The sequence below is a fragment of the Aspergillus fijiensis genome (assembly GCF_003184825.1).
Source record: "Aspergillus fijiensis CBS 313.89 unplaced genomic scaffold BO72scaffold_17, whole genome shotgun sequence".
Lineage (NCBI taxonomy): Eukaryota > Fungi > Ascomycota > Eurotiomycetes > Eurotiales > Aspergillaceae > Aspergillus > Aspergillus fijiensis.
The window spans coordinates 454,527-479,944 of NW_024468993.1; the positions used below are offsets into that span (position 1 = coordinate 454,527).

The 25,418-nt window shown below is 53.5% G+C and overlaps 7 protein-coding genes across 7 annotated transcripts; 4 read left to right on the forward strand and 3 right to left on the reverse strand.

Moving 5' to 3' along the window:
• Window positions 1-228: 228 nt before the first annotated feature.
• Window positions 229-2,591, reverse strand: BO72DRAFT_375710 (long chain fatty alcohol oxidase; the record flags this gene model as incomplete). Its single annotated transcript, XM_040941188.1, has 3 exons — window positions 229-1,001; window positions 1,057-2,168; window positions 2,218-2,591. The coding sequence occupies 3 exons, from the start codon at window positions 2,589-2,591 to the stop codon at window positions 229-231; spliced, it is 2,259 nt and encodes a 752-aa protein (XP_040802502.1).
• Window positions 2,592-4,093: 1,502 nt separating this feature from the next.
• Window positions 4,094-5,785, forward strand: BO72DRAFT_447157 (uncharacterized protein). Its single transcript, XM_040944462.1, has 4 exons — window positions 4,094-4,344; window positions 4,398-4,523; window positions 4,584-4,652; window positions 4,705-5,785. The coding sequence occupies exons 1-4, from the start codon at window positions 4,203-4,205 to the stop codon at window positions 5,706-5,708; spliced, it is 1,341 nt and encodes a 446-aa protein (XP_040802503.1). The 5' UTR covers window positions 4,094-4,202; the 3' UTR covers window positions 5,709-5,785.
• BO72DRAFT_526877 (rRNA (cytosine-C5-)-methyltransferase RCM1) lies at window positions 5,666-7,721 on the reverse strand. The gene is made up of 2 exons (XM_040950064.1): window positions 7,503-7,721; window positions 5,666-7,386 (listed from the first exon to the last, which is right to left on the reverse strand). Exons 1-2 carry the CDS (start codon window positions 7,698-7,700, stop codon window positions 5,770-5,772), a joined length of 1,815 nt encoding a protein of 604 aa, XP_040802504.1. The 5' UTR covers window positions 7,701-7,721; the 3' UTR covers window positions 5,666-5,769.
• A 300-nt stretch (window positions 7,722-8,021) lies between these two features.
• BO72DRAFT_447159 (GNAT family N-acetyltransferase) lies at window positions 8,022-9,284 on the forward strand. The gene has a single exon (XM_040944463.1). It carries the CDS (start codon window positions 8,337-8,339, stop codon window positions 9,132-9,134), a length of 798 nt encoding a protein of 265 aa, XP_040802505.1. The 5' UTR covers window positions 8,022-8,336; the 3' UTR covers window positions 9,135-9,284.
• BO72DRAFT_74963 (FYVE zinc finger domain-containing protein) lies at window positions 9,257-11,017 on the reverse strand. The gene is made up of 2 exons (XM_040950683.1): window positions 10,293-11,017; window positions 9,257-10,108 (listed from the first exon to the last, which is right to left on the reverse strand). Exons 1-2 carry the CDS (start codon window positions 10,728-10,730, stop codon window positions 9,689-9,691), a joined length of 858 nt encoding a protein of 285 aa, XP_040802506.1. The 5' UTR covers window positions 10,731-11,017; the 3' UTR covers window positions 9,257-9,688.
• A 2,576-nt stretch (window positions 11,018-13,593) lies between these two features.
• Window positions 13,594-14,018, forward strand: BO72DRAFT_495232 (uncharacterized protein; the record flags this gene model as incomplete). The annotated part of the gene is made up of 3 exons (XM_040948528.1): window positions 13,594-13,695; window positions 13,755-13,919; window positions 13,992-14,018. 3 exons carry the CDS (start codon window positions 13,594-13,596, stop codon window positions 14,016-14,018), a joined length of 294 nt encoding a protein of 97 aa, XP_040802507.1.
• Window positions 14,019-23,141: 9,123 nt separating this feature from the next.
• On the forward strand, window positions 23,142-25,170 carry BO72DRAFT_75033 (amino acid transporter). Its single transcript, XM_040950684.1, has 4 exons — window positions 23,142-23,467; window positions 23,537-23,583; window positions 23,646-23,725; window positions 23,794-25,170. The coding sequence occupies exons 1-4, from the start codon at window positions 23,246-23,248 to the stop codon at window positions 25,044-25,046; spliced, it is 1,602 nt and encodes a 533-aa protein (XP_040802508.1). The 5' UTR covers window positions 23,142-23,245; the 3' UTR covers window positions 25,047-25,170.
• Window positions 25,171-25,418: the final 248 nt, after the last annotated feature.

Genomic DNA, 25,418 nt, shown 5'->3' on the forward strand with positions numbered 1-25,418 from the left:
GTTGGACTGTCCGGAGAGAAAGAACTTCTCATTCATAACATGTACATGAAACTCTAGGACACCACCACGCGGCTTGTCACTTGAGAATAGGTTTGCAAAGTCAACACTGAGCTTTACCTTTTATGCAACGGTTATAAAAACTTGAAACATAAGAATAAAGCAGGGTCCAGCCCCAAGAACACACACGCTGATCCGCAAGCCAGTCCCATATAACAGAGGTCACTTCAGCTACAGCCGGGCCATCGGGTGCGTCTCACGACTGTCTCCCAGGGATTTGGCAATGTTCCGACTAGCCCAGTCAGCGATCGCCATATTAGTGATCATGGGATTGACACCGCTGGCACTAGGGAACACTGATGCATCCACCACATACAAGCCCTGAGTCCCCCACACTTGACAGTCCGGGTCAACCACACTGGTCTTGGGACTAACACCCATCCGACAAGTTCCCATCTGGTGGGCGCTGGCAAACTGTGTCCGCTCGGGCTCAAATGGGACCTTATGAGCGCGCATATCAGCAAGCCACGCTTGGAAGGACGCGTTGTTGGTGCCTTCCGCAGCTTCAGAAGGTGTCATCTCAGGTCGGATGTATGGAGTCAACTCTCGCCAGGTCGTATGGAATTCCTTGGCGCCAGCAACGAAAGCAATCTTGGCAGTGCCAGCAAGTGCCTCAAGCATATGCTTACGGTCGTAGGCAGACACCGTATAGTCAATGCGACATCTCCCATCAACCGGATCCGGGTACACTCGTCCACCGTCTCGGTCCCGAGTGAGTGTGATGAACCCAACCGTGCGGGGCAAATTAAGCACCCACATCTTATAGTCGAGTCCGCCACGCCAAGGGAAGAGGGGAAGGTAGGCGGAAGGCAGCATGGACAGGGCTTCAATCTTGACGCCGTAGCCTTTTCGATCGAGATTCTCGAATTCGTTGACGACAGTAGTCAGTGCAGATCCTTCCCAAGGTCGAACCTCTTCATTGAGGACGGCACCCGCAACAATCACTGGAAGTACAAGTTAGCTAGCCTTCCGAGAAACCCTCAATGAATAATAGCATACCGGGATGAAGGTGAAGATTGCGACCGATTTGTGAGTTCTTCAGCCCACTCCGCTTGAGAAGCAGAGGGCTTTGCAAGGACCCACAGGACACTACCACGCGTTTTGCATTGATGACCACTTTTCGCTTTACCGCACCAATACCCGACGCCCCCAGGTACGAATCTCTTGAGGTCCAAGTCCCCTCCACGCCCGAAGCCACCGTTCCATATGGCTTTTCTTCGAACAAAATCTTGTCCGCGCGGAGTCCTTCGATGAACGTAGCCCCTCCCCGAGAGGCGTCGGCGAGGAATGTCTCCGTGGGACCTTTCTTCCCACATGTGTGGCAGCCCAGAGTACAGTAGCCGCAGTAATGCGGGCCATGACCTGTGTTCTGGGGCACCGACTTAGCGGAATAGCCCAATCGGCGAGCTCCCTCGAGGATGAGGCGATTGGCTTTGTTGTGCTCGGTATGATCACTCCCCACACCCATCCGGTCGCAGACACGATCCAAGCACTTTTGATACTCTTGGCTAGTGAAGAATGGAAGTCCATTGTTCGCCCACTCCTCACGCACGTATCCTTGTGTCTGCAACGCAGCGGACCAGTTGACTGTGCCACCGCCACCCCAGGTGGACCCTGCCAGAATAGCCGTACATCCGTCGTCAGTGACGATGCCGCCTCCTCCCTCAAACATGCTGATAAAACCCTCGTTTGCGGCCATTGGAAAGTGGTCAGACGAGTAGTAATACGACTTATCCACAACAATCACCTTGTATCCCGCCTCGGTGAGATTCTTCGCCGCAACACTCCCACCACAGCCACTCCCGACAATGACAACGTCTGTTTCGATGATTTCAAGATCCTCACTCGGAGGGAACTGCAAGAACTCATACTTGAAGCCATCCGCAGGTTTCCCATGGACTGGAACCCGAGGAAAACCGATGGCTAGGTTGAGCGTTGGGCTAAATGTAATCCAAGTCTTCTTGAAGATGGTGGATAGAGCCCGGTAGATAGCTCGAAGTGGTTTAATTCGGGCGGTCTCCCAGCTGCGAAAGATGGCTTCGCGCACGTCCACAGGCTGGTCTCGAATCAGGACCACTGATCCTGTCAGAAGGAGGGAGCCAGGCCGTGTACTGTAGAACGTGTTAGCTCACGAGCCTTTCGGACGCCGATGATACATACTTCAGGGCATTCAGAATAAACTTAATGCCGTTCAATCCCTCGTCGTGGACATAGACCGAGAATAGACGCTGCAGTCCCTCCCGAAACGTGTTATTAGAGGAGGCAGACTCCCGGAGATACTGACCGGCAATCGTAGCCGCATCAGGACCAGGGATCTTGGAGGTTAGGGTTGTACGAGCTCGCTCCATCTCCTGGGATGTAACAATCTTGGTCGCCTTGGACTTGTAGGCGACAGGGGAGCGGATGGACGGAATCACGGTGTCAGCTAGAGCCAGAAGGGTCCTCCATTGTGTCGAGGTGAAAACCGCTCGAGTGGGTACAGCAGGAAGGGCAACATCCAGTGGGACACGTTGCTCTGTGTTCTCAGCAGCCATGGTGATGGTTGTGCGGTCGTCATGTGTTTGATTAGGAGAATGGTAGAGGAATAACGATGAGTTATAGAGATAGTCAGATGGCGATAGAAGAACACGCAAGGTGTATGGTGGTGACAGAAGTCAGGATCGTTGAAGACAAGAACTTGAGACTGGTGTTTAAGGCTTCTGGGCCCTCAGCGTGGCTTCCTTCGCTTGCTACTTTGGAAACGGCAAGTGGCACCAAAGGAGTAGGAACGAGGCGGAAGGAAGAGGGGGGTCTTTCAAGGAAGGAGAGTGGAATGTGTCCACGGCGTCCGAGGTCGAGGTTCGGGCTCAGGTACTACCGAGCAATAAGAGCTCTTCCTAGAGCAATCCCAAGGCTCCATAATTAAGTCTAAGGGCCAGAGCTAGAAAATGGGCCGACAATTTCGAGCGAGTGGTGGGTGGGAAGTGGGAACTTGAAGGAGGGAGCGAGTGGGTCGGCTGTATACGATCGACATGCGGACCCATACTAACGATGTGAGAATGAAACTCTGGTGCTCTTGAATGCGGGGAAACTGATAAAGCCGAGTTAATGCAATGACACCACGTGAATTGAGCTGAATGCCGAGAAGAAGGTCCATCAGAGCGTTGCGCTATGGACGGGCGAGGTTTAAGGCAGACAGATCCATCCACCCCCGCGCGAAGCCGCGGGACCTCGGCTGGGTCTGGACGGGGATTCCGGGGTTTTGCAATGCGAACTGAAGTCCGGGTTCGTATGTGTGCCATGGGTGAGAGTGAGCTTATCAGGTCGAGATATCTGAGAGAATCTGAACCATGATGGATGAGTGGTTGAGTGGTTCATCCTCCGCATGAACCGCTAAGTTAGAGTTCCCGAGCCCGTGACTGGCCTACGTACATACCGTATCCACCGTATACACACATAGATTGCCTAGGTAGTGCTCTACTTCGCCCGCTGTACTCCATCTATCCTTGATGGATTCGCTTGATCGATCTGACTCGAGTCTCAGTCACTTCAGGGGCCAAAGAACCCAGAGTTCTAAATCCCTAACCATAGGGAGACTTTCCATTGCTGAAGGGTAACTAGTAGGTGCAGATGGACTGGCAGTTGTGCGAGCGTTGCCATCTTCTATTAGGTAGTTATTCTTGCCGACTTTTCACATAGATCCACATCAATGATGGAAGTACATACCAATCGAAGAATTCAATTCTTCCCCGGACAAGAACCGAGGTTGATTTAAACTAAGCTCAATGGGGAATCGTCCGCCCCACCCCCAATTACCGTGGTTTGCACCGTTTGTCTGCGATCGCAATCTCACAATCTCACCCAAAATGCCATGCCATGCCATGCCATGCGATTAGCCTCTCACCTGCCAATGTTTCACTAGCCATGATGTGATCCTGCGATTCAACGCATATTTCCTTCAAACTCTTGACCTTTCTTGCGCCTCTTCTGCACCGTGCGACCGATCTGCGCAATTGCCCCGACCCGACAATTGCAATTCGTGCCCACCTATCCATCCCCGCCGATGACCACGTCCCTTATCGCGTCCAAAGATCCATCCCTCCCAGAATCCCCGGCATTCTACAACTCTTCTGCAAGCTCAACCCATACAACAACAAAAGGCTACAATGTCGAGCGACTCTGGGCGGGCAATGATCAGCCCGTCGATGCGGCGCAGCCCCAAATCCAACCTCCCGCCCGAGAGGGTCTTCTCCATACAGATCGGGACGGAGCTATTTCGTCTGTCTGGGGCATCCATTGCGTCTGATGGTCAGTCTGCCAGATAGTCCCCAACTCACGAAATCCTCTCTAAACGTCCGAAGCTCCATCCTACTTCTCCCAGTTCTTCGAAGAACAAATCCGCCAAAACGGCGACAATCCCAACATCCGCACCCTGTACATCGATCGCGACCCGACCACGTTTAAAGAGATCGCCAAACATTTGCAGGGTAGGACCGATACTTAACGTGATTGCGACTGCGCAGATATTGACTGGTTGCGGAGGATAGGATACCACATTCAGCCCACAGACGGGTCCCAATTTGTCAAGTTCTTCGCCGATGCTCAATTCTATAGCTGTGCGTCGGCCCACTCCCTGGTTTGGAGATATCCACATGCTAACGGTCGCAGTACCACGTTTAATCTCCCAGCTATTCGAGTCACAAATCTTCATCCAGATCGGCGATCGCAACTTCCAGATTCCCCGCGACATCTTCTCCGGTCCAGGCGACTCGCCGAATTTCTTCACGTTGGGGTTCGCCGCCTTCTTCGCGTCGCCCGTCGAAGTGTTCCCAGGACTCGAACGCCACGGCCTCCTCCGGCCCCCGGCCATCACACCCCCCAGCGTACCGAACCGTTCCGGGGAAGTCTTCGCGCAGCTTCTCCACCTCCTGCGGGGCTACCCCCTGCGAATCCGAAACGAGGAGCACCGCGCGGAGCTCCTGCGGGACTGTCGCTACTTCCACCTGCGCGGCCTGGAGCAGAAGATCATCCCCCACCACATCAGCTTCAATCCGATCCTGGGGCGCGACGAGATCATCATCCGGCTCGAGGACGTGCGCCGGTCCGGGGTCCACCTCGAACAGGGCGCCAATGCCTGCGACAGCAGCTGGGTGCGGTACTCGCGGCCGTTCCTCGATGAGAAGAAATACGACCTGATCGTCGAAATCGGCGACGAGAGCACCATCCTCGACCTGACCACCAAACACCCTACCTTCCTGAATCTCACCAAATCCCGGGTGACGAGTCTGCTGCAGATCGTGGCGAGCAAGAAGCTCGCGGATTTGGGCGACGTCGCGATCAAGGACGAGCAGATCTGGTTCGTGACGGGCCCCGATACGAGTCTGACGGTAGATGGGGAGCAGACGAGTTACCGGGATGTTGTAGGGTACTCGACCCCAGGCGCCGCAGACAATTCGTCGCAGGAGACCCCAAACAAGCGGAGACGAGTGGAGGAGCCCTCCAACAGCCGGGTCTGGGTCGTGCGCAACGGCCAATGGCGGATCTGCGTGCGGCCCAGCGTGAATCAGGGTAGTCTGGACTTTCTTCTGAGGGCGGTCCAGTTGGATGTATATACCCAGGAGACCGTGCGCAATCGGAGTCGACCATTCTTAGGGTCCTCGGCGATTGCATGAGGTACTATGATTATCTGCACTGTACATATCTGGATGAGGTAGTTAGAGCTCCTATATACATCTAATCAGAGAAGCCCGCCCATTCATCCTCGCTGTTGTCTTCGTTTTCGTCATCTTGAGCCTCATCATCTGAATCCGACTCGTCGGGATCTTGTGCATCACTGTCTTGCTGCACTTGATCGTCCTCGACATGGCCATTGGCGCTTTCAGCCTCAGCCACGACCTCATCGTCTCCATCGCGCACAAACCCTGCAATGAAGAAGCCGCCGGTGCCTTCGTCATCACCAGGCCAACAGCGCAGACAACCCTCCAGCGCCTCATCCGAGAGACCGAGATCGCCAACCTCGACTTGAGCAGCACCACCTGCAGCAGGCTTATCACTCCGTACCCCACGATGCTTCCACTCCCGCATCCCCTCCGGCTGCTCATCCCTCCGCATGATCCTCCACCCGCGTCTCTTTGCCACATCCGACGCCAGGATCCTGGCCACGACCGCCTCGTTCTCCACCATATGCACCGAGCACGTACTATACGAGACCCTCGTCGCCGCCGGAAAGTGCAAGGCATGCTCCACGATCCTCGTCTGCAGATTAGAGAGCTTCTGCAGCCGCTCGGGGCCCATGTGCCCATTGGCAGGCAGATCGTTCTCGTCCTCCGCCAGCGCGGCCTCGTCCTCCGCCAGCGCGGCCTCCTCCTCCTCTGCATCCAGGAGTTTCCTCTCCTCCCGGCCCTCCTCATCATCCTGTCTCCGCTTCCTCTTCTTCCCATGCTGCCTCTCATTCCTACCATCATTACCACCCACCTCCGGCAAAACCAGCGTCGGCACATCATCTCTCCCCAGAATTCCACTCCCCGAACAACTCGGATCGAGCAGCAAGCCCGTCACGCCCTCGAAGCGCTCCTCTTCCGGATCCAGCGCCAGGAAATCCTGCCCCGGCAACACCGTCACCAAAGCATCCGCCCCCGCCGTGGCCACCATCTTCTGGAGCGTCTTGGCACGGACCTGCGACTGATCCATAGACCACACCCTCTTCCTCTTCCTCTGCCCCTCCCCAAGGGGATGCTTGCAAAGCAACGAAGCCATATGCGTCGTCTTATTCCCCGGGGCGGCACACCCATCCAACAGCTCCCCGCCCTCCCACCTCCCATCCCCGACCAGCAAATACGCCGGAAAACACGACGCCTTATCCTGCAGAATGATCTCCCCGCGCTTATAAGCCGGGGTGACCGTCAAATCCAGCCCCTGCGCCACGGCCACCAGATCGGGTACATGCCGATCCAGATAGATCTTTTTACCGGCCGTGAGCGCCGCTCTCTTGGACACGATGCCCCCAAGCTCCACCAGCGACCCCACAACCTCATACCCCTTGAACGTGGTGGCGAGTTGCTCGGCCAGCGTCGTCCGCATGTTGTTGACCCGCACCCAGCGCGGGTAGACTGCTGTCGCAGCGACCGCAGGATCCCCGCCGGCAGCGACGACCTTCTCGCAGCGGATGGCGTCGCGCAGGGCGTCGAGGGTGGCGCATCCGCGGCGCACGCGCGCCTTGGTGAACTCCCCGCGCAGGCGGGCCTTGTGGCGCTCGATCGCCTGGCGGAGCGGGTGGGTGGCTTTGGCGGCGATGCCGGATTTGGCGAGGAGGTGGTCGTGGACGAGAAGGAGGGCGAGGAGGGGGGTTAACTTTTGCAGTGGTGGCGTCAGTTATACTCATCTTGTAAACAGTCGCAGACACTGAGGACAGAAAAGCACGCGCGGCAAATTTGCAAAATAATTCATAGCAAGAGAAGGGGTCCTACCTTAGGTTCCAACTTCAAGATCCCCGCCTTCTCGATAACCTCTTTGAGGAGGAGATCCCATTTGGAGGCTTCGATGATCAGGGCGTAGATCTGCGCGGGCGAGGCCTTGAGGGAGCGGGCGTTGTAAAGGCGGGATTTGAAGGAGCCGCCGGTGGCGGGGCCTGTGAGGATGCCCACCGCGTCGTAGTAGAGGGACATCTCTTTTGCTCTGGGGTTGACTCGATCATTAAAAATGGAGGGTGCTGGGATGAGGAAGGACGATGCTGGAGAAATTTTGGTGTTTGCATTGTTTGTTTGGGGTTTGTATACGGTACTGGACTTACTCCGCGGGTTGTTGTCATTGCCTATGTGGTTCCTACTTGACCGCAAGGACCTGCTGATTCAGTTTTTCTCTTTCCAGATAGATTCTGTAGCTCAATACACCAGATGCAATTACCATGGTAAAAGGTAATAATGAAGAAAAGTCCACGGAGAACCCTAACCCCAAACCACACCCCGGCCCAAAATCCGGAGGTGACCGACCTTATCACCTCGGCTCCGCATCTCCGCCCGCACCTGCATCCGACTTGACTTATCAGTTTGCAGACAATTCTCCCGATTACGGGGGGGCAGCAGCACTGACTCACTTCATCTCACTCTCACCCTCCTTCACCCTCAAACAATCTTCCCAACACATTTCCCTTCTCTTCAGCATAAAACCCACCAGGTCCGCAACACCCACTTCCACCACCCCAAGCCTCTCCAACCCCCAACCCCGAAAGAAAAAGTCCCAACACCCGCGGCCTCCAGAACTTCTCCTCAACCAACCCCAAACCACAACAAACACAAGAAACAATGCCCTTCACAACACACCTCCTCCCCCCGCCGTCCCCCAACCAGACCACAAAATTCACCCTCCCCACCCGCACCACCCCAAACCCACCGACCAACCCGCGCCTCCTAACGGACGCCCTCAGCATCCGCCAGAAAGTCTTCATCGACGAACAGCACTGCAGCGCCGAGGAGGAGATCGACGCCGACGACGGCCGCAGCTGGCATTGGGTGGTTTACCACGACCAGACCCCGGAGTCAACCTCCCCTACCCCCGCTCGCGCCGGGGCAAACCCCACTGCCCAAGAACCTCCTCAACCAGACGCACCGGAAAGCCGCGATCGCATCCCGGTCGCGACGATCCGGCTCGTTCCGCCGCCGATCGTCCACGAGCATCACAACCACAGCCACAACCACAATCACGACGGAACGGGGAATGGGGATGGTGCGCCGGCGGAGCAAGCACAAGAACCAGAACCCTACATCAAGTTGACGCGGGTGGCGGTGCTGCGCGAGTATAGGGGGTACGGGCTGGGGCGGGCGGTGGTGGAGACGGCATTGGCGTGGGCGAGGGAGCATGCGCGGGAGATTGATGCTGCTGCTGCATCTGCGGCTTTTGCTGCCGCGCAAGAACCAGGAAAGGATGGGGCGGGGGTGGTGGTGGCGCGCCCGTTGTGGAATGGATTGGTGTTAGTGCATGCGCAGACGCAGGTGGAGAAGATGTATGAGCGGTGTGGGTTTGTGACGGACGAGGGGATGGGGAGGTGGGATGAGAACGAGATTGAGCACCTGGGGATGTGGAGGAGGCTTGTTCTGGAGTAGGCATGTAGAGATTCCTTGCGGGAGGAGTGGGGTGTACAACGAGAGTTTATGATGGAGTAGGAGTTTGCAGATGTTCCTTCATAAAAGGGTGTGGCGTGTACAGCAAGAGTTTACAACGAAGTAGAAAATAAAATTCTTGGATATTGTTCATTCTTGTTGAGATCTAACTCGTGTGTATTGGAAGGTCGGGTTGAAAACACCGTACCATGAAGCAAGGAAAAAAAGAGATCGCCGCTCGTAACAACATGACGGGGTATCCTAAGCATAAGGAGACAAGCAGATTGAAGACAAACACCTCCGCCTCTTTGACGATCATTAGAAAGGAAGAAAACACCACAAGACAAAGCAAAGCAACACAAGGTCTTCCGAAACTCCGCACAGTAACACCGAAAAATGGATCCGAAACAGACGACAGCAGAGAAAAGACATGTTCTAGAACAGGTATGTACGAAGTGAAGTGAAGCGAAGTGGGCGTCGGTCAGCATGGATCATTGTGGAAGCCGACAACCCCTCGTGTATGGGCATGTTCATTAATGCGTGAAGTCGTGGTCATTTCAGAAAGTGCTCCAGTTCCAGCCGCGAGGGACGCTGGCCGCGATCTCGGTGGATTGACCAGGGACACCGTTCAATGTAGCGGCCTTGAGGCTCTCGACCGGCGAGGGCTTGGTGGCCAGGGAGACAGCGCGGTCAGCTTCGCCAACAGTACCGGTCTGCGCATCAATCTGGGTCTGGATCTTGTTGAGGCGCTCAGTGCGCGATTCCTCCCAGCGCGAATACGCGCTCCAGCAGAGATCGCAGGCACGCGATGGGACACCCTCGGGGTGGAAGCGGGCATTCTGATCGAGAGGGACGACATAGGGGGTGTGGGAGGAGCAGAAGACATGGCCGCAATGGCGACAGTGGTGGCGACGCAGGAAGATGCCGAAGGAGGAGCGACAGGTGGGGGAATCGCAGTTGGGAGAAGCAGAGTCGGCCTGAAGGAAGATCGTTGTTAGCTTAAGTTCGAGCGGATGATGCAGGGGTGCGATGGCGTCATGCTGATCACGCGATGATTCGCAATGGCACGCCTTGCGCGACAGTGCGCCGCAGGCACGCCATGGTGACTTTATAAGACAAGCGATCGCCCACCCAGACAGAAAAAGGGGAAGAGATACTCACTTTCCAGTGTTCACGAGTAGGCTGGCCGGTCACCTCGCCAAGGTCTTCTTTCTTCATCCACTCATCCTCAGCCAGCTTGCTGACAGTCGAGCCACTGCTGTAGCTTTCCATAGTGGAGCGACGAGTAGCCGGGACGCCGATCTCGCCCTCAGTCAGGCTGTCCAAGGAGCCGTGGACACTGCGGGGAGGAGAAGGCGGAGAGGCTTTCTGAGTAGCGTGGTCGTTGTTGGGGCGCAAAGCAGCGGGGACATACAGAGGACCCTTCAATGGACGAAGCTGCTTGCTGTGGAGCGGAAGGTACTGCTGCTGAGGCGAGGCCGGGGAGTTGTTGGCGGTGGTATCGGCGGAGTTGATAGGGGTGGGTTGACCGTAGAGGGAGATTTGGTTACCCGCGAGAACGGGAGAAGTGGTAGTGGCGGTAACAACGTGGGTGGCCATTTCGGGGAGATTATGATATCACCACAAGTTTCGGAAATGTGATTAAGGTTGAGAGGTTGATATGACAGAAGGCGGTGGAGAGGAGAGAAAATGCGCGAGATGGATATGAAAATAACAAAAGGCGCTTCAAGGGTTAACAAGAATCGAAAGGATGGGAGGTAATTAAGTATGGAGAGATCTTGACGGTTTCGGGTGATGGTAATGACAAGGACGGGAGATGATCCAGATGATGATGTTGAGTGATGTTAAGGGTTGGTAGTGAGTTTAGATCGAGCACACGGTTTTCGACAGAGAAGCTGGCTGGAACCAAAGAAGCATCGCAGTGGCAAGCAGGAGACGCGGGTTGATAAAGTTCGCTATGACGAACGCAATCTGAGGATAAGCGCTGATAGACAGATGCTAAGACGAGACCGGTTGTGGATAAAATTGGGTTTGGTTTGGTGCTGGTGGTGGTGGTAGTAGTAGTGGTATAGAAGTGTAGTAACCAGAGATCAAGTTAATCAAATAAACTTGGAAGGAGGTGGTATTGGTATTATGTATCCAGCACTATCACCAGTGCAGTTGGAAGTAACACTTCAAATCCGGAGAGCGAAGGGGAGGGGGATAACCCGGATACTAATATAGTTCTGGGTGTTTTGTATTCTGCGGGTTGGGGATGGGAAATTAATTTATTATTAAGGTGGCTCTGTTTGGACGGACGGACTGCGACTGCTCTCTTTCACTGTCTCTTGCTGTGTCTCTCTTGTCTCTCTTTAGTTTAACATTTTGCCATGCCTGCCTTGTGGAGATGCACGCTAGCGGGTGGAAGTACCAAAATAATTTAATTTACCAGGAAAACATAAAATTAATTAAAATAAATAAATGTAATGAAATAAAATAAATTCAACAGGCGGGTAAGCTAAACGAAAGTCGGCGGCGAGATTACCATTGGGGGAGTAGAGGGAGGGAATGGGAGGGATCAGCATCTTTTTGGTGGCTTTTTACTCGATAAAAGGTTGAGGCTAGAAAGTCCCGAAGAAACAGCAGCCGGTGGAGCCGTTGGAGGCGACTCTTTCCCGTCAGAATTACCCTATTCATCATCCACATCGGACTCACCATACTTCGAGTACATACATACATACATACATGCCAATCAATGGCATCAATCCCCAGTCGGATAATATACAGGCGCCTGCAGGACAGAATATCTGCAAATCTGACGCTGACCACCCCCTCCCGGGGAAGTAGGAAAGGGGAGGGGGGGGGGTGGGAGGGAAGAAGACCCAAAGTAAGAATTACCCCCTGAGAGTGATACTGCACCTGATACCAGGAGGACTGTACATCACTGCAGAGGTTGTAACATACCAAACAACCTACTGGCTACTCAGAGGGCTCAGTATGTGCCCTCCCGATCGGAAGCATGCCAACCACACTATTCCTAAACCAGCACGGCTTTTTACCGAGGATGGCCCTGAGATGAAGGGACGGATGGATAGTCAACTACGGAGTAGTCAACCTGGAACTGATCGGATGCAACTGTTACTTGTTCTATCAGCATGAGTATATCCATCCGTCCTTGACTATAATAACATCACTGGCTGACAACTGGTTGTACGGAGTAGTCTTGCACATGTATAGAAGTCCCAAGCAAGGCAGGAGTAGTAGAAGACTCACAACCAAAGTGACAAAGTACGACGACGACTGGTCCAGATAACCAGCAAGTAGTCTTCTCATTCCTCTGCCATCCGTCGGATCTGAGGAACTGGAAGGGCTCAATCAGGGATGGATGCATCCATTGCCAACCAGTCCTCTTTTTCCGAAGCAAAGCAGTCAAGTCATGATGACAACCGAATCTAATTCCTTCTTCCCCCTCCTCTCTTTCCCCGTGTGTCCCCCCAGTCTTCTTTCTTGACCGCCTCTTACAATCATCCCATCCCATCCCATCCCTCCCTCTAATTAGTTACTTACATTCTCACGATGAATCATCGATCAAGCCCGGTGGTATGAGAATCAAGTATGCATCCCGGTCTTGTGGCAACCAGTTAATCAACCCTGAACCGACAAGCATGATAACTTTCCCCTTCAGGCGATCTCCATGCTCTGCTCCTGTCTATTTCCCCACTCGTCCTCAGATGGATCATGGATGGAAGTGAAGGGGTTCCATCTTTTTTCCATCTCCAAAGTTCAAACCCACCCTCAGTCACCCACCAACCCCCCCCCCCCGTGGAGCGGTTCTCTACCGCGCTCCTACCAAGCTGGAACGCTACATTTCGGCGGCTACCGGTGAAATCAGAATAGAGATGGTGCTGGTTGGACGAAGAGAAGCCGGAAAGTGGCCCCACTGCAACCTCGGCTCCACCGAGCGTCCGCCTTAGCGAAAAGCAGTGACCGCAGAGGTTTACTCTGTTAGGAAGAGTTCACGAGACCACCCTCTGGCATCGTGTACTGTACACCCTGTACGGAGTACTTCCTGTATAGCCTACTAGCTACTCCGTACACACCAACCAACTCAACCTCGGGTGATTATGGCTACCTAGTACTATGGCACGGGCTTGAAATTGCATTTTTTCTGGCGCCGACCTCACTATCACTCTCCCCTTGCAAGTGGCTCACTTTATTACTTCTTCCTGCTCGGCAAGGACACGGGCAATCTGGCGGTGACAGACCGACAAAGTCGTACTACCTATCCCGTGCCAATCAATCCGGTCGGATAAGGATTAGAGGGTAGATGGAATGGTAAGTGAAGAGCTTCGGAAGCCGTGGAAGTCCCAATTCAATCTACATCACACTAGTAGTAGTTCGGAGGGCCGGACTGGTACGGTCCACCTCTTGCACGGTGAAATTGAAGCCGGTACCCAATGACTGCTGCGGACGGCCATTCCCAATGCAGCGGATCTTCCTGAGCTCGCCTGCGGATTGGCGACTTGGACCATCAGCTTATCGCTACACAACCATTGGCCCTGATCCCTTTACCACGTTGTTATTGGTCAGTGCTCTCCGACCAGCACGGACAGACCCCGAAAGACGCTGGCACTCAGTCTCCAGGCCCGCAGACTGGACGGTCGCCGCCTCTCCAGGGCGATGTTCCCGCCGCCGCAACTTCGGGCAAACTGGAACCCGCATGGAGTCGATTATGTAACGGTTATGACTGTCGCGGTGGCCTTATTTCCCTTTTCGGCTAGCTCTTCCGTTGTACCTCGGCCGTTGAGGGTTTGACTTGTCTGCTTTGAGTGCTCTCCAGCTTCACCTCAAGTCACTCTCACTGCCACTGACTCGCTGCAGGCGGATCTTCTGCTGACCGACCGTTGAAATTGGAGTCCTCGACGCCTCTGCACGGGATCCAAGCCCTGTCAACGTACACCCTACGACAGACAGAGTATAGGTCAGCTGGGCTCACTCGCGTACCTGACAGCTCCCGGAGAGATAATTGACCCGTCTGCGACTCCCTCGTCGAGTCGTCCTGCAGTCTGAAACTGCATCCGAGATTAAGAGTCGTTCGGGAAGCCGCTACGGCGAGTCTAAATTGGTCAGGATTTCACTAGTTCTCCCATCGGGCTCGCTGGTTGGTGCGACCTGCAGCTATCGCTGTAAGACATCCGCCGCCGTACAGGTGCAATCAGCCCCGGCACTGTCGGCCATCGTATTGAGTAGCTTCGACAGTCACTTACTAGGTACAATCACTATTCACTTGCCCTGTCAGGGCAGTCTAGACTACTCCTCTTACTAAGGAAGCAACCTGGGATGTTCAACATGTACACTACTGCAGGATCCGAACTAGCCTGTCCTGCCAATCGCCTTGTCTTCACTTGCAGGGGACCAGAAATCATGACGACAATGGCGTCTATACATCGCAGGGATGTATGCTACAGGAACTATAGTTCGTTCTACTATATGGAAGGCGCTGGAAAGGGTTTCTTCCGATGGTCTCAAAATCGGGGCCAACCTGGAACGCAAGTCGGCATGGCATGGACGATGTAACAGCAACCGGCAGCTAGATCAGCAGCTAGAGCGCATCAAAAACAAAGCGCGTGTGACGAGGCAGCCAGACGCCCTGCCCAACAATCCATCACCCTTAGGTTGCTAGTCGCTGAGTACTCCGTAGCACACGTCGCTAAGGAATAGTGCCAAGGCCAAGCATTCTGGCAGTTGATCTATCAATCAACTGCCTGCCCCTATGAAAGCACAGGCATTTTCGATGATCGCCCTAACTCATTTTGAATTGGACGAGAATCAATTCCCGGTCCAAGGAGAATGATCTCCACGACGCTTTCTCAGAAGTATACTATCACGGAGTAAACGCGTACGGCATCGTATCAAACCGGCCGGATTGCTAAAGTAGAAACCTAAAAAAAAAGGCACTCAACCGCAGAAAACCCCTCGGGTTCTGGTTGAGTCTCGGCGAGACGAGATTCTCTTGCCGAGACTGAAGATGGCTGGAGACTTCGAACAGCGACGACTCCCGGTGAGGGGTGAAAGGGGACGAAAACAGACCGAAAAGTCTCCGGGCCATTTTCTGTCTGTCTCGCCTTCTCCAAATTGGACTTCCCCCAGCAACCCGTTCTTCGCCTCCCGACACCAACTGCCAGCAGGGCCCGGAACCATGGTTCGAAGGTTGATGCTAAGAAGAGACTCGGGGGGAGGATCTCCGTCGATCCATCCTAAATCAGTAATCTCGTCGAACGCTCGTCGAAGGGCTCGAAGGGCTCGAAGCCCGCCCGCCCGCCCCCTCGCCCGTCCGGTGGTCCGAGAAACGATGCTGTCGTTCGAGAGATGGGAGAATCCATGTTTCTTCAAACTGTGAATACGGGGAAGGAGTTGTTGTTGTTGATCAACGTGGGCAAAAGGGGGCGAAGGGGTCCAAGCTGGATCTTGGGGTACCGTAGTTTCGAGTTGATGGAGCATGTTTTCTCTACTCCTGGCTTGTTTCTCTTCGCTGAAAATTCGAGTCTAGCGCTTTGCTTTTGCAACGACAATGAAACTAGACAATTGCCTACACCGCACTGTTGTTTCGATGAAGAGACAGACTGAGGTGGAGAGAGAGGGCGGCCGCAGGCACCAACAACTAAACAAGCTACTAACTACTCTCAGCGCTAGTATGAATACTGTAGTAGAGCAAAGTAAACAACAATCCATTACGGAGTCGACGCGAAGACCACGCAGCAATCAGCATCCAAAACAACCACCCAAGCAGCCGAGCCGAGCACATTAAGCGACCCAGTGAGCCAGACGCCAAGTGCTCAGAGAGGAAACTTAGCTCGTGCGCGGAACCTTTTCTTCATTTTGATCCACTTGTCATCTTAATCTTTCTTAGCAACCCGCGGACATCCTCATCAGAAAGTGCCCCCCTCGCCCTTTTTGGGGCAGAAGAATCCCGCTACGAATAGTAACGGTGTACGTATACTCCCGTATACCTCGGCTCCCACTTCCGTTTACGTGTGGTAATGAATGCTTCACTCTTCACAAGCAATCACGGAGATGTCTTGCTGCTCAAGAAGCTTCGCCACATCGTGGCTGGGCTCTTCGTGCACTCTTTCTCCGTACATGTCCCCATCATCGCGGTGCATTGCCAAATATACTTCTTCAAAACATCATCGACTACGTAGTCTAGACTCGAATAAACTCCGTCCAAAGTGACAAGAGCAGTAAGGCCGAGTTTATACTCTGCACCAAGAAAAATCTTAACAGCGCAAAACACAAATTCAATGGACGGGTCTAAGCCTACCTAAGTCTAGTTGGTGCAGTGCAGTGTGCAGTGCAGTCGCAGCCCTGTCAATCATCCCCCTCCCCCCTCGACCGGACCGGTTCAGAATTCGAATCTCGGTCGAGAGAAACAGAGAGGGAGAGAGATCTCAAATGCATGAGATTCTCGATTTGGTTTGGCGCGCGATGATGCCCGCTAGGTTGGTTTGGGATTAACCTGCGCTTTTGCCAGATGGTGCAGTTCTAAGGATTGAAGTGGGGAGGGGGGAGAATGGGTTTCTTTTCTGGGTGTGGTTGTGTTTGTTTTTTTTTTTTGCCCGCATAGTATGTATGCTACGGACTATGTAAGTGTTTGTTTTTGGTGGTTGGATTTGTTTTTTTTTCTGGCTCCGGCTGGCTGTTGGAGGGTGTTGAAGGGTAACTCGGGATGGGTGGGCTGTGTGCGTATACCAGCTCAATTTTTTATAAACACATACCACTTCAAATACGGAGTAATCGTAGATGTGTACGTGGTCTGTTTCGGGTGTTGTGTTGGGAAAGGGAGGGGAGGGGGCCATAGTTTAATCAGATGGAGGGGTGTCAACTTTCAAGAAGTCAAGACGGGTCGAGAGAGAGAATTTGGGGAATCGGGGGTTGGTTGGGTGGGGTGAGAGCCCAGGACAGAGGGGTGTGCACTGCGCGCACTGCAGTTGCATACTACAGTAAGTTACCGTACATTATTGTGCCTTCAATGTTTGTTTGGGACGGTCTCGTCTCAGACTTCCTTAGACAGAGGAAAGGGGAAGTGCTATCCGCAGTGTCTGCCGCACTCTCATCGTCGCCGGGAATTGATATTGCCAGAGCCGGGAGATCTTCCCCGTGGTACTCCGTACAGTACGGAGCACAAACAAACATTCCTTTTCCTTTGCGGTTTCAGTAATGGATGAGATGCTTCAGATTCTCGGCGATCGTTCAGCCAGCAGTGCTCCATGGATTTTCACATGCAAAGCTTAAGTCTACGAGAGTACAGTGCTCGTACTTCGTACTTTCTAACCCGAGCTTGATGCCTGAGCCCTTACTTGCAGTGATGCACATAACTCAATGCGCATGATATACATAGTTTGGGTCCGTGTACCCGTACATGGATCAGATTCGATATATCAACATCTCCCAGAAGCCACAGGCAGCGCCCTTTCAGCAGCAGGAGCCAGAGATCGTATGGAATGTGCAGTTCACAGTATGCATCTATCCTATTTCAGTGGCAAGCAGGGAGATGAGTCGATTCGGTTTCTCCTGGATATGTTTGGATCTCGATCAGCTGGTGGCTACCTTCGACTACCTTCTATTCTACGGAGTACTCCGGGCAGGACCTTAGGTACCTCTCGGCACTTGCGGTGTTGGCCTGACACCGCCACCCGTAAATGGAAATGTGGCAAAGGCATCCACCCGCCCGCCCTCATGGCTGTGTCTTCACCGGGCGCTCATCGGTCACCTGACTGACCTCCCCGCCGCCACGGTAGCGGGGAGGAGACTCTCCCTAATCGCAATCACCGGGCGGCTCAGTGGCGGCGGGGTTCGATTCCATGTTCTCCAACATTGCCTGTCCCGAACCAAGTGGACTGTTATCATTCAATCAGATTGTTGTTAGCTAAACCTCAGCTCTCACCGAAATCATTCCAAGAACAGTCCTTGCCACCTTTACGCAGCATATGCTCATACGATGAGAATGGGATTGATTGGGGAAGTTCATCCATTCCCCCTTCAGGTCACCGACCCGTCTGGGGACTTGGGGTGCAATGTCAGTTCCCCCCTTCCATGATCACCCCAGTTGGCATGTATCAAGAATCAGTTTGAAAGGATGAGCGGTCTCGGGTTTGTTTGAGGGGTCGATCTGCAGCGCACGGAATGCAGGCGGGGTAGAGGGCGCGGCTTGCGAGTACTACTGTACTGTATGTACATCGACCGTCTCTGCGTTGTCGGGATGAGGGGGTAAGAAAGTCTTTACCTACAATACAGGCTAACACGATGCCCGTTTCCTGATCATCGACTTGAGGGTGGTTTTGCCGAAGAAATCCCTATGCTGACGGTCTGGTTCTCACAGCTAAACCCATCTCACTGCCGATGACGCCAGGGTCCCTCCATTACTGTTATCTATGGCGTCAGTCAAGATAAGATCGCATCGCGAACCCCACTCAAGGCACATTTCAGTCTCACAGCTGTGTACCAATACTTCGGAGGCTCTTCAACCAGCCACATCATTGACTCCAACTCGACAGGCTAATTAGGGGACTCTCGCTTCCATACCAGTGGTACTTGGGTACTTCAATTTCCGATCCCAGTAACAACCGGGAACGCTTGCGTCACATGGCACCCTTTCTCCGAGCCGATCAGATACAATGCAACCTGACTGAACACGGACCAGTTTGCAGTCTAGCCACCCCTCCCCCAAGGCCTCAATAGCCTGGACCGACCGTGTCCAAGATCCAATGGCGCTGACACGTGTGTATCTGCAACCCCGAATGTAATCAGTGCGTCATATGAGGGGTTCCTAAGTTGGTCCAAATCAGGATATGGCACCCTTCGCGGCCTATAGACCGAGACGACAACCAGTTGCGGGTGGTTGTCGGGCCCAGAACGAGCTGGGCAGCATCGAGGCTCTATGTCGATATCGAGATGCCTCGACAGGAACCGTACCGACTCGACTCTCATGCCTTTGGAGGGGGTCGCTTAGGGCGCTTCCGTGACAGCTGACAGTCGATGCACAATCTGGTGTACCCCGCACCTGCGTCCCTGTGTTACTCACATACGGGCTGCGCTCGAGGGGTACAGCATGCCGCCCAACGCGTACCCTGTACGTGAATTGAATATGCAGCTCATAGTTCCGATGGCGTCTTAGCCCCATGACACGTGTGAACCTGGTGTGAATCATGCCTGGATCCCTGTTGATGCCCTAGGACGACAAAATATCGGAACTGTCTGCTATTGATCTCGAAGCGCTGTATGCGCGAATCGCGTTGCGACCGAGGGCAGAGTAGATCGGAGACTGTACAGTCGGACCCCAGGATGACCCTGCTCACAACCCGACGCCGAGCGCGTCGGAGCTTCTTAGTTGTTGCAGCCTCCGGCTCAAATGATCCATTTCTCGTATCGATGCCGCATGGCTCTCACTCACCCGATGCCTGCGATATGACTCGACAAGCCCTTTACAGACCGCCACTTGAGACTGCGATGTTCCCCAACTAATCAGCGCGATCCCGTTTGTCCGGTGATTGTGCATGCTCATGACAGATGCTTGATGTGCATGTGCTCTTCGCGATGAGGTGTCACCGTCGTTCGCGCAGGCTCATGTCAGACTATCCGCAGAATGTATACAAACTACCAGTGTCACCGATATGTTTCGAGCCGAGATTGTGGCTTACGATCAGTCGAGATGGCTTGATAGAAGTGCAAATACGCGGAAGAGATGCTGCATCTCTATCAGCAGGACGAGGTAATGACAGTTATTCGGTGCAATCTGTCCTCCCTTCGCGTGCTGCTTGGCAGCTCTCGTCTGCATCAGCTACGGGTACGATCACATGTCAGTCTGTCGAAGCATTTGACAACTGGTCGTTGCATCGGCATTGATGACCAGACAGTGCCATTCTCATGTCGGTCGATCGAGAGGTTTCGCTAAGCTCGGGTAGATACCATGTTAAGTCACAAAAATCTGTCGCCGCTGTCAAAGGACTTCGTCACGGGTGAACGCACACTGACCATCGACAAGCGACTGCTGTGTTGTTGGATTAAGGATGTTTGCTTCAACCTGCATGCGATGCATTCGCACCGCGGTGTGCTCATCATCCGAGGAACGTGCAGCAGAAAGCAAACTACATTGCGACTCACGGTTCAACGTCAGTGGATCCTCTACTTTCTCAACCTGAGCAGTCCTTGTCGTTAGACCCGACCACGGCGGTCCCTTGGAAGGACGAGATATTGTCTTTTTGCAGGTCGGACGGTAAGAGCATGCCGAAATTTATCGTGTCTTCTGAAGCTGGGATGTTTGCTGCTCTCATCGGACGATCATCTAGGTTTAAACTACCTGTAGGGGCGACATCAAGCTTTTTCGTTGTTTGCAAAGAATCTTAAGGATAACGCCAGGTTTTGTCTCCAGTCTCAAACTTGGGCCAAGTGCTGCTTTATCGCACGCTCCTACACTTTCACCTACTCGTAGCGGCCAGAAAAGAGCCATTCCCGGTCATTCTTCATGTCACGGCTCGCCTGTATTGTCCAGAATTAAACAACAAGCATTGATCGCAAGCGCTAACAGTGTAGTCGTTCTTCGAGCAGCTGGCTCTCAGCTGCTCCTAGGTGTGGATAGCACTTGGGTGGAGTGATTTGCTGACCATGTTAGAACTTTCCGCAATTCCCTTACCATTCTAAAAGTCTTGGTGTTCGACGAGCAAAACCACTGCGGTCGCGCGACGCTTTGCTCAGTTGCAAAAAGCCTACGATGAAGGTTGGCAGTATTCGGTTCAGGCGTTAGACATTGGGGAGCGCGACATAATGGCTCACTGGCTCATTCTATGTGATCATGAGCAGCAAACTTAGCGCAGGAAGCTATTCATTGTACGAAGTTATACCACAGTTAAGTGACCCTCTTTGAGAGTACGGAGGACTCGTTTCGCACGTTGACCGACTCCATGTGCATTTTTCAATCAATGCTGTCTCGGATACCATAGGCGAGCAAGAAAAATCCTTCCGAGGTGTAGGAAGTATCCCCTAGTTTCACCTCGTTCCGCCTATGTTTAGAGGCGAATCCTTCGCGTCAACGATATTAAATATATATCATTCGAAGGACGATACGAGCTCCTGGTTCCGGATCACTATCCGACAGCCTGCATCCTCCGGGTCGGTCGCTTCCGGACCAGAAGCGTGGACTTCGGACAGTCACAGTTGTCGCAATCGCGACTAGCCCAAGTTGAATGAGTAGGATCACTCTGGATGTTCAGGCTGACTCTCGTGCTGTTTCGCTGGCTTCAGGTTCTTCGGGGAGCATACCCGAGAGGTTATCGTGTGCAACTCTCAAGACAGAAATCTGCACGAGACCGGAAGTTCGCGCAACAGGCCAAGAATAAGCGAAGCGAGGGTCGATTGGGCCTTCTAGTCCAGCAACTAAAGGAATAGTAGTCGCAACGGGCCGGGCATAATCTTCGAAAGAGGATGGAGTTTCCGCCTCCGGCTTGAAAAACCCTTACACCCCTGCTGCTTTGGCTGGGCTAGTTGGATCTAGCACGGCACCGTTCGAGATGGCGCCGGCTCTACATCAGGCGTGCGCAATCATTCATGTTTGTTTTGGACGAGGACTCGGTCTACAGAATAAGAGCGACCGACCGACCGGTGGGTTGCTGGAACAAGCATTGCTTTTGGATATCTCACCTGCAGGTTGATCAGCTGCAGGTACAAACCCTGGCAGGCACGAGGTCGATGCTCACTTCAACTGGTTAGACCACCAGGAATGAATGCAGCAATGCGATGCAAATTAACTTTGCAGCTTGTCTCAAATGCATAAAGTGTTTAAGTATTAGTGTGGCCTAATCTCCACCGGGGATTGGTCCTACGAATCCACTTGGTTAGTGTTCTGAATTGTCTTACGCCAGCATCCTTTGTAGCTCGTTCTTGGTTTGGACGAGTTCCTGAAGTATGGAGAACGGAGATTCGTTGACTGCGGCTGGTGGAGCCGGCAGACGGACAGTTGAGAGTTTGAGAGGTTTTTTTCGCTGCTTGGTTTTGGCTTGGAAATGGAGGGTGACTTGGCTTGGTGTGGGCAACGGCACGCTCCGTCCGGATTTCCGGAGATTCCGTGACCAATTTGAATGTCTAAATGTCTAACCTGTGGTCCTCAGGGACCGGGGAATGATCTGTGCTTTGGGGAGTGGTATGGGGTCGATTGCTGGCCAGATGAGCTTCGGATATTGCTTTTGATAGTACTTTACTGTAGGCAATGATGTGTAGTGTCTTTAGTGGAATTGTTGTAATATCGGTTGTCGCTTGGCGTGTACAGCTGGTTATTGGCTGGTTGTTGGCTGGTTATGGGCTGGTAGACAGCCTGAGGCTACAGCCATGTGTCAGGTTGATTATATCTTCTTCTTGATAACGGAGGGAGGAAGTGTCATAGTTGTGAGTCAATTTATGTATGCAACAAATGCATCTGCGAAGGGTCAGGGGTGTGTCGCGTGCCTGTCTATCTATTCTAGTCGTTGTTAATGTTATTGTTGTTGTTTGTTACATGCATGATGACTTAACCATTCTCATCCATGGCTCCTCCTCATCTTCTTCCGCTTGCATGCTTTAACTACTCTCTCGAATGAGTCGACTCCTACTCTCCATCGTGAGTGTCGATCCCTGCCTTCTGCTTCAATGCTTCATCCATTGGGGCAAAGTTAATATCCTTTAACTTTGACCCAAGGATGAACTAACCACACACCAAATGGGGAATCGCATACTGCTCCCTCCTCTCGTTGGCTGTCTCTGCCTCCCAGGCTCTCTTCCCCCCCTTGCCGCTCTCCGGTCGTCGTACGATCGAGATCTCGCGCTCTCGCTCTTCTTCCTCATGGTCCTGCAGCCTGCTGAACTTTTCGGCGGGAGGCGAAGAAGTAATAAACCCTGCATGCATTAGCGGAAAGTTGAGAAGATTGAAAAAGCACTCAAGCAAAACCAGTCTCTCTCTGCCCCTGGTCTTTTTTTTCCCTCTTTCCTGTTTGCTTCTTCTTCTTCTCCTTCTTCTTTTGCAGCTTTTTTCTTTTCTTCTTCCTTTGATCGATCCTCTTTCCAGCCTTACGGATAAGATAAGATCTTCCCATGCTTCGCACATAAACAGCATGGAGCAGCAGCAGCAGCAGCAGCACGAGGCCAAGCATTATGCCGGCGATCCCGCGGCGATTGAGTTGCATTCCCCCTCCGACGGTCGTCGTTCGTCTGTCTCGGCCCCGATCAATGCTTCCGGCCACAAGCAGGAGCTGGATCGGAATTTTGGCTTCATCAATATCTGTGGTCTGGCTTTGACCAGTGGAAATACCTGGATCGCCCTGGGTGGAAGTATTGTATGTGTATCTCTTTGCCCATGGTGGTGGTGGTGGTAGTAGTGGATAGTGGCTGATTGCCATGTACAGGTCACAGCTATCTATGATGGCGGCCCGCCCGGTGTCATCTATGAGATGTACGTTGGCTCTACTGTTTGGCTTCAGGTATAAGGAGCAGAAAGCTGACTGTCGCTTGCAGGATCGCTGCCTCCTTCTTTTACTGGTTCATCGCCGCCTCCCTAGCCGAGCTGGCCTCGTCCATGCCATCCTCCGGTGGAGGTGAGTCCAATCCTACCATGAGAGGACTGATGATCAAAGGACTAATGATTAATTCGTTCGCTCAACAGTCTACCACTGGGCAACCATCACCGCTGGTAGATACGGACGTCCGGTCGGCTTTTTCGCCGGATGGTGGAACTTCCTGGCCTGGATCTTCGGCGCCGCATCTACGACGCAGATTCTAGGCACACAGGTGGTGTCGGCCTACGCGCTCTTCCACCCCGAGTACACCATCCAGCGTTGGCACGTTTTCATCGCCTACCTGATTTGCTCGATCGGCTGCTGTCTGACCGTCGCCTTTGCCAACCGGGCGCTTCCCATGATCGAATCCGTCGGTGGGGCATTGACGGTGGCTGGCTTCCTGATCACGGTGATTGTGTGCGCGGTGATGCCGCACGTCAACGGCCAACCCTACGCGACCGACGACTTCGTCTGGAGAGACTGGCTCAATGAAGCCGGCTACAGCAGCAACGGTTTCGTGTTCTGTTTGGGAATGTTGAACGGAGCGTTTGCCGTCGGCACGCCGGACGTGATCTCGCACCTGGCGGAAGAGGTCCCGCAACCGGGCAAGAACATCCCCATCGGCATGCTGGCACAGTACGTCATGGGCTTCTTCACGGCGTTTCTCTATCTCATCGTCATCTTCTACGGGATCACGGACCTGGACGCCGTCCTCGACGCCCCCTACCTCTACCCCTTGACCGAGATCTACGTCCAGATCACCGGCTCCCGCGGCGGCTCCCTGGGTCTGATCATTGTCTCGCTCCTCCCCTTGGTCGTGGCCATCATTGGCTGCTACCTCACCTCCAGCCGTGTCCTGTGGACGCTCGCCCGCGACGGCGCCACCCCCTTCAGCGGCTACCTCCGCCGCGTCGATCCGACGCACAAGAACCCCCTCGCCGCCGTGCTCGTCAGCGGCGTCATCCCCCTCGTCCTGGGTTGTATCTACGTCGGCAACTCCACCGCCTTCAGCGCGTTCGTCAGCTCGTTCGTCGTCCTCACCACCATCTCCTACCTCGCGGCCATCCTGCCGCACCTCCTGCGCGGGCGTCAGGGCATCCCCCGCGGGTGGTTCTGGATGTCCGGCCCCGTGGGCTTCATCGTGAACGGTGTCACGTGCGCCTTCATCATCGTGTTCATCGTGATCTTCTGTTTCCCGTTCTCGATGCCCGTGGATGCCGAGACGATGAACTACACGTGTCTGATCACGGGCGGGTTCACGATCCTGATTGCGGGCATCTGGGTGGCGAAGAAGGGGGATTACCAGGGTCCCACGGTGGTGGCGATCGAGAGTGAGGCTTTGGCTAAGGATGCTATCTAGTTTGACTTTTTTAGATGGTAATCGGCAGGAGCAGAGCAATGATGTGATTGTATAGTATATTTTAATTTTCTGATGAAGGGGGATTTTCTAGATCTAGAGGTAATCTAAAAGTCGTCGATTCTGTACTTCTTCATTCGATTCCTGATATTCTTTGAATGGTGCTGTTGTTGCTGTTGAGTAGTGAGCTTTATGCAGCTATATCGTTGATACTACTAGTAGTAGTAGTAATATCGGGTCGGCAGTAGAAATGGTCTATCGGGCCTGCAGCAGCGTCTTTTACGCAAGTTCACTCATGCATCGCGTTGTGCCAGGTCTGCCTTCCCGTAAGATGTTCTTGGGCTTCAGGCTGAGGCAATTGTTGACCGTGCCAGC